The sequence below is a fragment of the Lissotriton helveticus genome, chromosome 1_2, assembly GCF_964261635.1.
Source record: "Lissotriton helveticus chromosome 1_2, aLisHel1.1, whole genome shotgun sequence".
Classification (NCBI taxonomy): domain Eukaryota; kingdom Metazoa; phylum Chordata; class Amphibia; order Caudata; family Salamandridae; genus Lissotriton; species Lissotriton helveticus.
In genome coordinates, this window is record NC_136058.1 from 248,609,528 (window position 1) to 248,627,266 (window position 17,739).

A 17,739-nucleotide genomic window follows, 5' to 3' on the forward strand; every position below is an offset into this window, starting at 1 on the left:
TCCTACTCTGTAAATATATCCTGCAATCCCTACTTTTAATCACCACCCCAAAATTCATAAAAATGGCAGTAGACCATCAGGGAGACCTATTGTTGCTTCCATCAATAGTCTGCTAAAGAACTGTTTTATTTACATAGTCTCCTTCCTGGCAACATGGGTCATATATATATATATATACACACACACACAAAGCAGTGCATTGCGGGGGCACAAGTTATAGTTAACTCACCTAACTATAAAAGCTGAATTTCTCTGGTTTTATCAGGTGAAATGTCAGCATAACTATAATGTTCCTCTAACCTTTGGTTTTTTCAGTGACTTTCTAAGGTTTTTTTTAAATGCTAATTCCTAACTATAACCTTTGGTTTTTTTTATGAACTTCGAAGGGATTTTGTTATTCCATTTCCTAATTGTAGCATGTAACTTTTTAGATTGAGTGTGTAACTGAGTACCTGTGAGTGTTTGAGTGGATGAGTTTGTGCGTGTCTCCATGTGAATGGGAGCCAGTCTGTGAGTGGGTGTGTGATAGTCTCACTGGGTGTGTGAGTAGGTGCATGAGTTTCTGAGTGGGTGTCTGAGTAGGTGCATTAGTCTCACAGTGGGTCTATGAATCAGTGTGTGAGTGTTTGAGTGGGTCTGTGAGTGGGTACACGAGTCTCTGAGTGGGTCTGAGAGTCAGGGCAATGTTCTTTGAGTAGATCTGTGAGTGAGAGTATGCATTATTTTGTGAGTGGGCGTATGTGGGCCTGAGTGGGTCCTGCTCATTCCGTGCTCATTTTCTGTTTGTTTCAGACCTTTATTTTTCCTCTTTCTACTCGTTGCTCATCTTTATTTTGCCTCTTCTGTTCGTTCCCGACCTTTATTTTGCCTCTTTCTGCTCATTTCTGACCTGTATTTTTCCTCTTTCTGCTAGTTTCTGAACTTTATCCTGCCTCTTTCTGCTCAATGCTGGCCTTTATTTTGACTCTCTCTTCTCGTTTCTGACCTTTATTATGCCTCTTTCTTGTCCTTTCTGGCCTTTAGTTTGACTCATTTTGCTCACTTCTGACCTCTATTTTGCTTCTTTATGTTGGTTGTTCACCACTATTTTGCCTCTTTCGTATCATTTCTGACTTCTGTTTTACCTCTTTCTTCTATTCTGATCTCTATTTTGCCTCTTTCTCCTTGTTGCTGGCCTTTATTTTTCCTCTTTCTGCTCATTTCTGGCCTGTATTTGACTCTTTCTGCTCGTTGCTGATTTCTATTTTGTCCCTTTCTGCTCACTGCTGGTCTCTAGTTTGCCACTTTCTGCTGATTGCTGATCCTTTTTTTCCCTCTTTCTGCTAATTGCTGATATTTATTCTGCCTCTTTATGCTTGTTACTTATCTTTATTTTTCCTCTTTCTGCGTGTTGCTGACCTTTATTCTTTCTCTTTCTGCTAGTTTCTCACCTTTACCTTGCCTCTTTCTACACATTGCTTACTAAGCCCGGGCGGAGACCTCTGCTCCGCCTGTGGAGTGTGTGGAGATGTGCATCCTCCGAATTCTGCGGGGAAGGCAAATCTCTGCACACTACGCAGCTGAGCTGTCTCCTCCCACCAAGCAAAAGCAAACACCTACCGCCTGATTGTGGGCAGCTCGGGCGATAGCAGCAGTCAGCCTCCATCATAGAATTTAGCCCGGTGAGACGCTATGCCCATGGGGCTGGGGGTCAGCGACCGACCCCCTACTTTAATTGATTTCAGCCCTAGGAAGGTGGCAGTCCCAGGGCTGTAGGAAGGGCCGCGCAGCACCACATAAGTTAGAATATATTGCTCCGGGGAGGTGGCGGCCCCCGGGGCTGTGGGGGCATGAAGGCCGCCGCATTATTTTACTGTATTTGCTTCATGGAGTTGGAGGTCCCTAGGGTGCAGGGCCCCCCCGCATACATATTTTTTAGTGCTCCTCGGAGGTGGGGTCCTCGGGCTGTAGGCAGGGCTGCACAGGCCCTCCTGTATTATTTTACTGTGATTTCCCCAAGGGAGGTGGTGGTCCCGGGCGTGAGTCTATGGGCCCGCATGCATACATATTTTTAAGTGCCTCTGGAGGTGGCGGCCCCCGGGCTGCAGGGTGGCAGAGTGGCCCCCACAGGAAGGTGGTGGTCCCTGGGGCTATGGAGGGCCCTGTGAGCCCACCTACATTCATTTATACACATTTGTCCAGGGGAGGTGGTAGTCCCCAGGGCATTCATAAGCCCTAGGAGGGGAGTCCAGAGCTCCCCCTCCTATTTTTGTAGTATGTCTGCGGGACCTGGCCCACCAGGGTGCCTTACCAGAAACAAGAGTGGGAGACAGTTCCTCTCCCCTGCTAAACCGTTGCAATGTGGGGTTCCGCAAGGGTCGACTTTGAGTCCGACCCTGTTTAACATCTATGTGGCCCCACTTGCTAGGTTAGTAAAATCGCAGGGGATGGAGGTGGTGTCAAACGCGGATGACACACAGATCATGGTGTCCCTGGCCCATTTGGTCAGTACCTCCGCGTTCAGCTTCAGGAACTGCATGCAAGCAGTTTCTGAATGGATGATTCAAAACTCCTTGAAGCTGAATAAAACCGAGGTGCTGGTCTTTGGTAAGGACCAGGAGATTTGGTCCAGCGAGTGGTGGCCCCCTTCGTTGGGAGCCTGTCCTATTCCATCTCACTCTGCCAGGAATCTTGGCGTCATCTTTGACACCTCGTTGACCATGAACCTCCAGGTAAATAGAACAGTGGCCACCTGCTGGGGAGTTATTAGGATTCTGAGGAGAATCGTTCACTATCTCTCCCCTGAGGCCCGTAAGCAGACCGTGGTCGCGCTGGTGTCCTCCCGGCTGGATTACTGCAACGCATTGTATGCAGATATCAATAAAGGCCTTATTCAACGCCTTCAGACTGTGCAGAATGCGGCCGCAAGATTTGTTCTGGATGCCCCTAAATCTTTTTCTGCCACACTAGCCAGGAAGAGCCTCCATTGGCTTCCGATCCAGTTTAGGATCTCTTTTAAAATACTCTGCCTGGTCTTTGGAGCCCTATCGGCAAGATGCTCTGATGCCATAGGCTCCCTTTTAACTTGCTATATTCCAAGCAGGAGCCTCCGTTCCTCCAATATGAATCTTCTTTGCATTCCCCGCACTAATAAGGTCAGATGGGGAGGATGGGCCTTCTCTACTGTGGCCCCCCGATTATGGAATTCCTTCCCCGCTGAGATCAAGACTCAACCCTCGTTGGCCCTTTTTAGAAAGGCGCTAAAAACGTGGTGTTTTATCAAGGCCTACCAGAAAGCTTGCTTTGGGGATACTACAAGCATTTGGTTTAGGCACCTTGACGCCCATTGGGCTAAGTAGCACTATATAAATCGGGTTTCATTCATTCATTCACCGTGCTTGCTTCTTTTTTTACCCTAGATTTGTGACTCCGTCACACGTTCACGTCTAAAATGTAAGCAAGAATTAATTTTTTGGCCTTTGTGAGGACCCTCTGGCACCCGCCAAGAGGCATAGGGGCTCAGAGTATTCCTACCCTGACACCTTCTCTTTTTTTACACATTTTCTGTGGGACTCTGCAGATTCCATGTCCCAAGACTGCTTCCAACACTTCCTGGTTGAAGTGTTGGCAGCACATCAGATTTCAGCTTGTGGACTGTCAGATCCTTAGAAGATCCACTTCCCTATATATACAAATTTGGGTTTTCCTTGATATTTCCAAAACTACTGAATGGGTTTACGCCAATTTACAAAAAGTTCACTTTATTGTCCAACAGCTACCTTTTTGCCCTGCCAAATTTGGAGTTATTCTGTTCAGCGGTTCGTGATATAGTCATGTCTAAATTCTCTGAATCTCTACGGGAATTAACAAGGGGAAATGTGTTTTGGGACCCCCACTTTTTTAGGTACCTGCTTAACTGATGACCACAAAACTTTCAAGACAGCAGCAGAAGTGAACGTTAGAATAGTTTTGAAAATTTCACAAGGATTGTTGGCAAAACAAAAAAAGATCTTTCTGTGGACACTTGGTCCTAATTATTACTACCTACTGGCGACCTCTAGCATGTAATATATATAAATATATGTTGTTGAAGGGTTATACATATATATACACACATCGAATCTGCATCTCCTCAAGTAGTTCCCAGAGTTCCCACTCAAGTACAATGCTAAAACTTCAAAATTCTTAACCAGGGCTGTAGTTCCTCAAGACATTACTAGAGTTTGCTCTTGAGTCAGATGCAAAGCACTGAAACCCTTTAATGAAGCTGCAGTTCCCTAGTCATTACTAGGTATCACTTTCAAGTCAAATGCGAAAGCTTTGATTTTATTTCATTAAGATGCAGCGTTACTTGGTGTACCTCAAAAGTCAGAGGGAAATGCACTGAAATTATTCTATGAAACTGTGCTTTATTATTAATTGACCCTCACAAGTCAAAAGCAAAAGCATTTACATTCCTTTGTGTAAGCGTAAATCCACTATTCGTAATAGGTGTTCCGCATAAGTCAAATGGAAAATTATTCAAATTCCTACAAATACATTGATATTCTTTTGTGAAGATGAAGTTGCACATGTCGTTACTAGGCGTCCATCACAAGTCAAATGCAAAAGCATTGAAATTCTTACATGAAGTTGCAGTTCCACTAGCGATTGCTAGGCATCTCTAACAGATGAAATGCAAAAGCAATGAAGTTCTTACACAAAGCTGCAGTTCCACTGGTCGTTACTAAGTGTCCATCACAAGTGAAATGCAAAAGCATTGAAATATTTCCATGAAGCTGCATTTCCACTTGGTAATTGACTTCCAGCTCACTTTTGCTATTTTAATCATTTGTTCTTGTTTTACATAGGATTGATTATTTACCAAAGCTAGTTCATAATAATGAGGCACAGTTGCAGATTTCAATACAGTTCTTGATTTTTTTTAACAAGTTTGTGATCACACTATACTATTTTTAGGAACTTTTACTCACTGGTAAATACACTGATAAGCACAGTCAGAGAGCTTATTTTTGTTGTTTATATTTCGATAGGTGTAAGCTTTGTGTATGAGTTGAGAGGCATGTTTTCTGCACGCTGCCAGTGCTGCTACAGCACTCCATGAGGGGAAATGTAGCTCCAGTAGCAGTTACTAGAGGTCTCACTCAAGTGGCTAATATATCAATCACTGACCTGAGGGGAAGGTCAACCTAAAAATCTGCATATACACTTTAGTTACTCTAACCATTAGTGCTTATTTTCAATAGGATACATAAATATACCAAAGCTGGTTTATAGTGAGGAAAGAACATTGCAAATTCCAATCAATGTCTTGAGAGCTAAGAAAATAGTTGATGTAACCCTACTACACATAGGGACTAACAGTCATTGGGAAGTGCAAATGTCTAACAATTTTTATTTTGGGGGACAATTGTTTAGGTGCATGTGTACATGTGCAAGGGAAAAGTGAAGTTACTAAAAGAAAACACATCTAATGGCTGGAGTGGGCTTGTCTATTGATCTATACCATCTGCTGGGGTGAAAGGGAGTATAACTTGAGTGACATGTCAACAGAGCAATGCTGAAAGAGTGTTATTTGGAGCCCCTATATATGTATATATTTTGGATATGATTGTTTTGGAAAAATGAGGCTGGCATGCCAGCTAAAGCTGTCTTTGTTCAGGACCTAAAAATAGGGAAAAATGTAAATAATATAATGACACCAAAATGAAAAAATCCAATTAGAGGAACTTGAGATGAATTGTAAAGGTTTAAGTAAAAGTAGCAACAAAAAGCAGAAAGCTACAATGGAAGTAAATGGTTGTGGTGGACAAGGATCCAGTCATGATTTGAGGAGGACCACGACGGAGAGCAACCTGGTCCAAGGTTTTATCAAATAGGCAATGAGTGAGGTACTGCTGAAGACGTTGGTTTGGCATCTCTCAATGTTCATCCCTCAGCCCTACCCTGTTCAACACCTACATGAGTCCCTTGGCCAACATCGTCAGATTGCATGGACGGAATTTCATATCCTACTCAGATGTACCCAGCTCATCTTCTTGCTATCAGAAGACTACTCCGCCATGCGGGCTAACTTCCACTGGTGCGTGATGAGCATCACAGACTTGATGATGGACAACTGCCTAAAACTCAAAACAGGCAAGACAAAAGTGCTGATCTTTTGGAACTATACCTCTCCATGGAACAACCCATAGTTGACTCCTGAACTTGGATCCTCACTCACTCTGTCCGACCACACCTGCAGCATTGGCATCTTCCTGGGCAGGAAGCTCACCATGAAAAGACAGATCAACCTCAAATTGTCTGCCTGCTTCCTCATCCTTCACTTGCCCTGCAAGATCTTCAAGTGGCTCCTCATTGACACTAGACTGACCTTCACACAAACCCTTGTCACTAGCCTCCGGACAAAGATAACACACTCTACATAGGAATCACCTTGCACCTCTTTAAGAGACTGCAAATCATATAGAACTAAGCAGCGAGATTCATTCTAGACCTCCCTAAACAGACCCAAACCACCCCACCTCAAGAAGCTCCACTGGCTTTCCATTCAGAAGAGATGCCAGCTCAGGATGGTGATCCAAACCTTCAAAACCCTCTACAACCAGGGACCAGCTGACATCAACCACCACTTGAATTTCCAACTTCGCTCCAGATACCTGCGCTCTGCCTCCCTCTGCCTTGTCCAAACCCCCCGGATCCGCTGCAGCAACAGTGGAGGATGCTCCACTCATACCTCACTGTGAAGTCCTGGAATGACGTCCCACTTTATTTCATGATCTCATCCTCTGTGCTGGAATCCGGAAAAGGACTCAAGACCTGCCTGTTCAACTGAGCCTCCATTGCAGTAGTGCTCTCAGCACCTGGATACCCTATGGATGATTAGCCACGCAATACAAATCCAGATTGATTGATTAATTGAAAAGCTCTGAGCAAATATGTTGCCCACTGAAGTCTTCTTGCCAGTCGGATACTTTTGTCGCCTTCGCCCAGACAATATATTTACAGTGCAAGTTAGTCACTCTTTCGAAGTTCAGAATCCTACAGCAGGGCAAGGCTTCTGCTGTATCCAATGCTGAATTTCTTGAGGTCAGATACCTTCTTGTAGAGGGTTCGCTGAATCAAATTTGGGGCTTAGAGAAGGTCCAAGTTGAAGAAACCTGATTTCTTAAACCAACATGGTCGCTTGGGGTGGTTTGTCCCATTCCTCCGGAAGTCTGGAAGTTCCAGTCTTGGAATCGACCTTCTTTTGGGAGCTATTCCTCCAGAATTTTCCTCAGGTATGCATTATAGTACTACTACAGTACTCATTATTTTTAATCTTTTCAGGAAGCCCATTATTAAAAAACGTATATGATTGCATCCTAGATAATTTTAGGTTCCCTTTTCCTACTGTGAGAAATTGTGCTGCTGGTTGATGGGGTGAAACTCTACTCGAGCAGCATACACAATCCTTGTTTGGGTGAGGCACAAGCAAACTCCAAATTAACCTGTGTTCAGTTCTCTGGTTGCAAGTCATAGAGCAGTCAGGCTTAATTTAGAGACATTGTGTAAAGTATTTATGCAGCACTTCGAACAGTAATAAAGTGAAAACACCACACATGAAAAAATCAACAGCAATTTAGAAACAGAATAGATTTGAATAAATAAACGAATAAGAAAACGAAAAAAATCCAATCAGTAGAACTAGACATATGGAATAGAAGAGTTCAGTAAATATAGTGCCAAAAAGCACAAAGCTCCAACTGTGGATCTCTGCTCATGCCGGACAAGGACAAAGTCACACATTCAGGCTTACTGCGATGGAGGTGGGCTGGCTACAGGGACCCAGCTGAACAATTGTACCTTAAGTCCGGCTTACGTACCGTTGAAAGGTCCTGTGTCGAGGATGCGTCGCGCCGCCAATGAGATGTGTTAGTTCCAGGGAGCTTAGGAGCTATGATGTGAGGTCCTGCGTCGTTGAAGAGGATTGTGTCGAATAGGGCTGTGGTGCAAAGTCTGGCATCGAGAAAGCATTGTACAGTCGAGAAGATGCGTTGTTTCTGAGGAGCTGCGAGACTGCAATGAGAAGCTGCTGTCAATGAGATATTTACGATGCAAGGCACAGTGGCGATTTCGATGATTTCGATGTACGCTGCGGAGTCGTTACACTGGGAGAACCCTTGCAGAAAGGCAATTTATCGGTTCGGCTTGGGTTGTACAACACAGCAGAGGAGAAGCATCAGTTCTGCTTGATCCACAGATAGTCTGACAAAGCAATTTCAGGCCCACTTTCAAGGGTCCACGACTTGGGTGGCACCACTTGTAACGGCTCTAGTCAGGAGACCAGCCTACTAGCCCTTGAAGTTACTTTGTGGTCCTGGGTTCAACAGATGCCAAGTTCATTCCTTCTCACCCAGGCAAAAGGACAGCAGGGCAGTATTCCTTCAGAGCAGTAGTCGTACACCATTACTTTCAGCAGTGCAGCAGTCCTTCTTCCAGGCAGAGTATCCACTGGTCCAGAAGTGTACTGAACATATGGTGGCTGGGGTCCAATATTTATACCTGGGCCTTCCTTTGAAGCGGGAAAACATTCTAGATGTTTCCCTTAGTAGTCCACAGCCACCATGCCTTCCCTGTCCTGACTCCAGACTACCTGCAGTCCTTTGTGTGGAGGTACGTAACAGCCCATTCAAGTGTAGGTAAGGCTGTGCCCAGCTCTGCCCTTCCATCCAGCCAGTGATGGCCCATCCAGGATCACACCTATGTTACCCATTGTGTTTCGCTGTCTAGGAGGAATACACCAACCCCAACTCTCCAACTACACCCAGTCATGTTCCTCAGGGACAGGCTGCAGGCACTAATGGCTAAGGAAGGAAAGTGCCAACTTGGTAAAAGTGCCTTTTTCAAAATTGTAAGTTAAAATCCAACTTCACCATGAAAGAGGATTTTTCATTAAGCAACTCCCCATGTGACAGTCCCCTGTCCAGCTCGCCCGCAGTCCGCTACCCTCTGCTGCCAGTTTACCTGCTGCCCTCTGTTTGTACCTCCTCTGTTCATTTCTTGAACTGTTTTGCTTTTTCTGCACATTTTTCTGTCCTCTGGTTTGTCCTTTTCAGCTAGTTTTTCAACCCTCTGTTTTGCCCTTTCTGCTGGTTTTTCTGGACTCTGTTTTGTCTTTTCTGCCCTCTGTTTTTCCCTCTTCTGCTCCGTTTTTCCTTTCTGCTTGATTTTCTGCCCTCTGTCTTGCCTTTTCTATCTGCTCATTTTTCTGCCCACTCTTTTTCCTTCTTCTGCTTGTATCTTCCCTCTCCCCGCAGTTTCCTTTGGACCCAGTATTTCGACAGAGACCTCACACCCCAGTGTCCAAATGCCCCCAGGGGTGACAGTGCTGCGCTCTACAAATGCTGATTGATTGATTGATTGATTGATTACAATTCCAAAGACACCAAACATGAACTGGTTACCTGTTCTCATTTGGAAATTACAGTTTACTAAATGCAATAAGGTAATTTCAACCTTATTCTATGAGAGAGGCGGGCATTGCAGTAGTGGAAAACAAATGTAAGAGTTTTTCACTACCAGGACATATAAAACCTAAAGATACATGGCAAACATTTTAAATGCACTGCACCTTCCGGTCTAGACTGTCCAGGGCCTACCCAAAGGGTTTACTCCATAGGGGGGTTCTCTTGTATAGTCAAAGTGACACATGCATGGTCAGACATGGGGATAGGTTTGATCTTTAGATCCGTAGCAGATTACAGGTGTGGGGTTATCAGCTTGTATATAGTCAATGACCAAATGCGATTCATGTGGGAAAGAGAAATAAATAAATTCTTAACCAGCAGAATTTTATAGCCTCCGAACATCCTCTAGTTTATGTGTTATGCATAGATTCTTAACCTGTCTGTGGGAGCTGAATGGGTGAGATTTGGAGGTCAAACGTCTGTTTAATATTCCATCCATTGGGAAACTAAGTCTCCACTTTAGATGATGTTTGCATTTTGGGGGAGTTTGGTTAATTGTTTTGTTAAGGGAGGACCAGAATTCTGGGGAACCAGATTTGTTCTGCATGCTGGAAGCACCAAAGTTTAAATTTGAGAGGTCTCAGGCTTCTGTTGCCTTTACGTCAAAGCAAAAAAGTTGAGAAAATCTGTATGCAATATATTGATTAAATCAAAATATGTTTTATTTCCCTGTAGAATATTGTGAAGGTCTGCATGAGTTGTCGGATGAAAATGATTACTAGAAAGGGGCTTAGGCTGTTTATATTAGTTTTTAGAAGTAGGAAAATTTAAAACATTCAAAAATAAAAATAAGCTGTCTATCAGTAATCACATCTAGTGCTATCATGATCTGTTATCTTTGCTGTGTTGTCAATCCAGTGCTAACCAGTAGTGATAATGTGTGTTTCACCTGACACAGACAGAAATCACTGCATGATCCACTTCAATTGAGAACTATTTCTAGATAGTATTAGTAGCATACCAAAATGAGATGCACCTAAAAAATTACTGTACATGCAGCAACATTTAGGGTCCAGTTCACAATAGCACTTTCATCTGGGAACACCTATAAACATACCTGTGGCCATTCCCAACCCCAATCTGACACTTTTCCACCCTGGAATTGGTCACATATTTAATCAGCCAATAGGCTGTTGGGGAAGGGCTTTCTCCACAACATGGGCCCTCATTACGATGGCATTCAGACGAGCGTCCGACCGCCGTCGTATCAGGCAGGTGTCTGACCACCTACATGTGAGTGGTTACACCTGCTCAATTACAATGCGATTGCCTTGCAGGCAGTCGGAAAATTGCTATTTTGCATTGCAACTTGTGCTGTTGCAATAGAAAAAGGTTGCAGCACAAGCCACAATGCAAAAGAGCAGTTTTCAAACATCCGTGCACCTTGTGCCAGGCACCATGTGGTGCCTGGCACAAGGTGCAGGGATATTTAGGGGGGCACGACATGTGCCCTCCTGGGCCCATAGCAAAGGCCCTCGGGGTAGAGGAGCTCTGCTAGGGACCCCCAAAGTCTAACTCTGTCTGCCTTTACATGAAAGAGGGAGGATGGCCTTCAAAATCCCTACATCTATGCCTGAGCAGGCACCGCCCCTATGGTAGGGATTACAGTCCCACCGCTACCCCAACAGGCTTGAAAAAGCAGTGGTCAGTCCCTACAACCAATGCCTTTGACCACCAGATTCTAATCCGGCAGTCTGACCACTGCTATAGATGTCAGTGAGCCAATGGCCTGTCGGTGGCGGGCTCACCGAAATAAGGCTCCTAGTAATCACAATAGAATCAAAACCTCACCGTTTTTGTACACTTCTCTTCAGACAGTTGAGAAACATCATGGACAGTGTTTAACATTAGGGGCTATGAAAGTGATATGGATGGTTGTGAATCTCTGGTAAAAATGCTCTCTGTAATCAAGTTAAATGTAAAACAGACTGAAGAATGTTCTAAAGTGTTTTGTAACAAACATAGTATATTTAATTTATATTAAAGTGAGTAGCAAATATTAAACAACATACCTACATATTGTCCAGCTACTGGAATGCTCATACCTGAAACACTAAAATAAAGAAAAAAACGTTAATAAGATAGTTAAAGAACTGAATTTTTGATAGATACTGTCAAAAGTTTCCTGTTATCTTACATTTAAAAAAAATATGTATAGCAAGGAAAGAACATCCACTGTCATGTAAGGGAAATTACAATTGTATTGAGGGAGTGGGAGGTTTAAAAGCCTGATGATTGTTCTTCTCCTTGAAAATCCAGATGTCTAAAAGTCTACTGAAAGTAAAACAAGTGGTTGCAAAGTCATTATATGCTCAGGCCAGTACACCACTCCGAAAAGTGTTCAAGGTGAAGACTTCAGTGCAGTTCAACGTTTGCCACTTTTATGAGAAGATTATTATCTTAATGACAAGTCCAATTTCAAAAGGCGACGTCAAGGATGTGACTATTACAAACGATTTCATTTGTTACGTAAAAAATGCCCCCTGTCCCCACCCCTCACATCTGTTAAATCGAGGAGGGGTGTAATGTTTATTCCTCTAAAAATGTTGGTGCATATTATCAAGAACGGCATTAAAATTATCGCCGCTTTAGCGGCAGGAAACTGTCGCTAAAGCGGCGAAAATGGGCTTGATAATATGCCCTTGGGAATTCCAATGGAGGCCCATGTTCACACCAGAACATGGGCTTCTATGGGAATTCACAAGGGCATATTATTAAACCCATTATTGCCGCTTTAGCGGCAGTTTTCTTCAGGAGTCCTTCTGTGGGTTGCAACCCTGTTGTAGTTAACTTCCGGTCAAACAGTTGACCTTTGCAGAGCACTGTCCATCACTGGATGCCAGTAGGAGTCAGGAGTAACGGAGCCTTCTTTTTTCAACTTTCAGGCGTACCAATAGAGAGCAGGTCACATGCAAGGACCAGGTTAGTCCCGCTAAACAGTTATCTTTTCAAGTATAGCGCGAAGGATGCCAATCACATTGGCATAGGACACGGGAAGTAGGCTGTCAGCTCCAGAAACAGATCATTATCATACTAAACAGAGGTCCTTGTAAAAGGATTTAACTTGATTAATGCATATAGAACACAATGGAATCCATAAAGGATACCTAGCCGGGTAGGAATTTTTATTATAAACAATTATATTTCTGTCAAGAGACAGTTTTAATATCCAGTAGGATACAGTCCTGTATCCAAAACAGTACATGTAAAACGTGACAATGGTGAAAGGAGGTGCCAATTTAAACACATAGGTCAAAACAAAAACAGAAGCAAATTACGAAACATTTAGGCGAAACAGAGGAAGAAGCTTGCTATGAGTTATGCTTAATGTGGCAAGCAAATTATGTAGAAAACAGATGTTACACCTCAATTGAAATTATTATGGGGTACGCTGTTATACTAAGTCGACGGTGTTTCGATCCCTTTCATGTGATGGAGCGAGATTTTGTTTTAGCTCGCAAAGTTAAACTCCTATAATAAAACTAATTGTATTAACGTGTGTGGAATGAATATTATTAACCAACTTAGATTAAAATTGCAAATCACGCTACATGGGGATTAACATGTGTGCTCATATATGTGCTTTATGTTGCAGATGCTTGTTCGTGGAAAATAATAAGCTAATTTTGTATATTGTTATGTTAGAATTAATTGCGGCTGTTTTAATTAATGGCATGTGCTTATTTTCGTATGCTTATGTTTTGTCTTTTCGTCTTTGTAAGGCTTATTCTGTTTATTACTAAAATGCTTTGGCTACGTAATATTTATTAATGGGTTAATAATTAGCAAAGGTGGGTGGGTAACAGAACAAACTTTATTTCTTTCATTAATTGATGTTTTGTGTTTGTTTATGCATTAGGTTTACGAATGGGCCTGAGAAAATGGCTGGCAGTCCTGCAGCTCATGAAAGCTTGACCAGAGTAAAGTCTTTACTCATGCGCAGCCGAAAGAGTCTTCTTTTTGCTGAACAAACAATGTTTAATGCAGAAACAATTGCGGTCGAGTTAAACGTGTTCTTGGAGTCTTTGCCAAGGACAGGATGCTGTAAGGCTTGGCAAGATTAGGAAGTGAAAGATTCTCCTCGGGAAATGTAACATTTTGAGGAAGCAAAAGGATGGTGAAACTAAGAACAATAAGGGCTATGATGAGGTCCCGGACTTGGTCAGAAGAGCAATGACCTAATAGTGGACTGACATGGCTCAACCAATCAAAAGTTGGATTGACAGAAAAAATGAGCGATATAGATACTTTAGTTAGTCAGAAAAGGTATAAAAACTGTCACCATGGGAGGGAGGGGGCTCTTCTTCTCCCGATTCCTGTTAGGCGTGACGTGCTGACGGATTCTTTGGAGCACGTAAGGATCAATAGGGTTAAATGACTTTTACCTTTATTCTTTTAGGTGAAGTGAGTTTTAGACAGGGTAAATAGGGTTTAGGGTAATGGAAAACTGTTTATTCTCCATTTGACATGCTATTTGATTTTGCTTGAAACTGACAGACTAATTTGCAATTCCTCAAATAATGCTGCTTGAATAAAAAGATTATAAATAAAATGCACTCTTTTTCTTTGAATAAATAGCTAATAAATAAGATTTTTGAAAAGACAAGCTGGCCTTGTTATTTCACAGTCTTGTTACCATCAGTTGATCCATTTGCCTAAGTGACTTAATTAAATGCTGAGTTTCATAAAACCATGGTAAATTCATCATACTGCAGTTGTATATAAATGTATATATAATTTGTGAATAGGTTTTATTAATTAGGTCACATGATTCAGTTGCTCAAAAATATGTCTTGTTAGTTTATGGGTCTTGTGAGTGTTTCATGATTAATGGTGAGTATTGTGGAGTTGGGTAGCGTTATTATGACATATTTTCTATAGGGGCGCTGGATCAAATCTTTGGTAGCAGAGTGACGGTTACTATGGTAACGGACATGCTACATGGTAATTACATAGGATCCATGACTAAAACATGTTAAGTTTGTCAAAGTTGTTATATGTTGTCGAAAGGTTTTTTCCAGCAGTGTGAAAAATCCTAGTTGTGTCGGCATATGAGTGGTGTGACAAGTGAAGTTACACAGTGCATTTTTTCTGTTTCAGAATAGTGGTATTGTTATCACTAGTGTTGTGGACGTACAACACGAGTTAGGGACTCTAGGTGTGCTAGGTAGAATGTATAGTGAGGATTGTCTATGAAATTGTAGCTTTTGAGTATAGGGACTTAGAGCCTGTTATAAAACTCACTGTGAAAAGAGTAGTCGAATTTATCCAAACTTGTGCGAAGGGTAAAGTGACGTCGTTTATTTTACTGGCAAATGTGGATTTCTATGGCTGGGTAAAGTCCTGCCAGGATTTCATGTATGTATGGTTAGGGAAACTTTCCGTTTAAAAGTGCGTTAATGATTTTGTAATTCCGTTCAAGTCAAACTTTGAATTGCTACTTTATGTGCATTCAGAGGGAAACAAATTCGTTATTACCTGTTAGAAGGGTAGAGTAAAGGTTTACTTTATCAACGAATGTATATTCTGTGAGAGTAGCGTCGTCTATTTCACGCAAAAGAATACTTATATGACTGTAAAGGCTATCACTTTATTTTAGCAAAACAGACAAATGGTTTGTTTTTCTGTTGTTACTAATTGAAATTCATTGAAAAAGTGTTTTTAAAATGGCGCTGTGAAAAGATTTTGTGAAGGAGGGGTGAGCTCTAGGAGTGAGAGACGAGAAGCTTCAACGGTGCCTTCCTTAGGCCTGGTCACCCCCTCCTGTCCCCGCTGACACCGACCACCACTTGAGAGCCCCAGCCACCTGAGAACCGGCCGCCAGACGATTTTACCGCCGCTGCCTCCCTGCGGCCCCGCCCCCCGCCGCCCATTCGCCGAGACCCAGCCGACCCGCCCTCCCGGCTCCCCTCTTAAGGGGACCACGGACAGCCCTGTCCAGTGACCACTGCGCCTTCCTTAGGCCTGGTCACCCCCTCCTGTCCTCGCTGACACCGACCACCACTTGAGAGCCCCAGCCACCTGAGAACCGGCCGCCAGAGCGCCCCAGCCACCACAGAGCCGGCCGCTCGCTCCGATTTTCCCGTCGCTGCCTCCCTGCGGCCCCGCCCCCCGCCGCCCATTCGCCGAGACCCAGCCGACCCGCCCTCCCGGCTCCCCTCTTATGACGCCCACTCCCACGCGCAGCGTTGACGCGCAGCGGGCGCGCCTACTGTGCGCCAAAGGCGCGCCAAAGGCAAGCCCGTCTGTGCCTGGACCGCGCCCAGCGCCAGAACCCCTGGCCCCCAAGGATGCCAGCCCACCCGCGGGACCTACGACAAAGCCACCCTCAACGCACTCAACATCGGCCGAACCCCCGGCTGCTACCACGCCACCCCGAGACGCATCCACGGACCCTTCACCTGCCACTCCTGCGACTTCTCCTGCACCCGGACCGGCACCGCACCCACCAAGCCGAACACCAGCAGCAACCACCTCAATTGCCTCTTGCTCAAAACCCGCTCCGTCCACAGACATGCCGTGGAGCTCTGGAACCTCCTCAACTCGACATCCCCAGACGTCGCCTTCCTCACGGAGACATGGATGAACGCCTCCTCAACGCCCGACATCGCCATCGCCATCCCGGACGGATACAAGATCACCCGGAGGGACCGCGTCAACCAGACGGGAGGAGGCATCGCCATTGTCCATAAGAACACCATCCGCATCACGACCAACACCGACGACACCCTCTCAGCCGCTAAACATCTTCAGTTCCAGATCCACACCGACCCCAAGACCACCCTCAAAGGCACCCTAATCTACAGACCCCCGGGACCACGCACACAATTCAGCGAAGACATCGCAGACATCATCAGTCCGCAGGCCCTCCCCTCCGCTGACTACATCCTCCTAGGGGACTTCAACTTCCACCTGGAGAACAACAGCGACCGCAACACCACCACCCTGCTGGACAACCTCGCCAACCTCGGACTCAAGCAGCTGGTGACCACCCCCACCCACTACGCCGGCCACACGCTTGACCCCGCTTTCTACTCCAGCAAGGACATCTCCTTCAGCCAAGCCACCGGACCCTACTGGACAGACCACAGCTGCGTCCACTTCAGCTTCAGAAAGAACACGATCCACCACCACCAGCAACAGGTTCCAAGCAGAAGCTGGAACATGATCACAGCCGACCAGCTCGCCGCATCCCTGAGACAGAACCCCCCCGCCAGCTCAGCGAACCCCAACCAGGCCGCCAACAACCTGACGAGATGGATCAGCAACTGCGCAGACGACCTCGCCCCACTGAGGACCCCTCCCAGCAGACCCGGCAGCAAGAAAGCATCCTGGTTCACCGACGAACTCAAGAGCTCCAAGAAGAACTGCTGAGCCCTCGAGAAAGCCTGGCGCAGAGACCCGACACCAGTCAACATGACCACCCTCAAGCTCGCCACCCGAAAACACCACCAACTGATCCACGCCACCAAGATAACCGCATTCAAGGACCGTCTAGACAACAACGCCCACAACAGCAAGGAACTCTTCCACATCGTCAAAGAGCTCTCCAACCCCAGCGCCGGAAACAACGACATCACCCCATCGCAAGACCTCTGCAACTCTCTCGCCACATACTTCCACAGCAAGATCGCAGACATACACAACAGCTTCAGCACACAGCCGACGCACCCTACAACCGCAACAACGCCCCCCACCACCACCCTCCGCACCTGGACCCCGATCCACACCGAGGAGACCATACGCACGATGAACTCCATCCACTCCGGATCTCCAACCGACCCCTGCCCTCACCACGTCTTCAACAAGGCCGACGTCGTCATCGCACCTCATCTCCGGGACACCATCAATACCTCCTTCGACACCGCCACCTTCCCGGAGAGCTGGAAACATGCCAAACTCAGCGCCCTCCTGAAGAAACCATCAGCTGACCCCACCGACCTCAAAAACTACCGCCCCATCTCGCTCCTCCCGTTTCCTGCCAAAGTCATCGAGAAGACCGTCAACAGACAGCTGGCCGCCTTCCTCGAGACAAATGGATCCCTCGACCCCTCGCAGTCTGGCTTCCGGGCCAACCACAGCACCGAGACCGCCCTCATCGCAGTCACTGATGACATCCGAGCCCTGCTCGACAACGGTGAAACAGCGGCCCTCATCCTCCTGGACCTCTCCGCGGCGTTCGACACTGTCTGCCACCGCACCCTCGTGCAGCGCCTCAGTAACGTCGGAATCCAAGAGAAGGCCCTGGAAT

The 17,739-nt window shown here is 45.3% G+C and overlaps 1 protein-coding gene across 2 annotated transcripts in view; it reads right to left on the bottom strand.

The window, feature by feature from the left end:
• The window catches only part of LOC144800424 (vitamin D3 hydroxylase-associated protein-like), a 654,091-nt gene that overhangs the window by 235,272 nt on the left and 401,080 nt on the right, over positions 1-17,739 (bottom strand). For both annotated transcript variants that reach the window (XM_078671680.1, XM_078671681.1), the window contains exon 6: positions 11,501-11,541. In XM_078671680.1, coding sequence (XP_078527806.1) covers positions 11,501-11,541 — 41 coding nt within the window. The remainder of the gene's footprint in view (positions 1-11,500; positions 11,542-17,739) is intronic.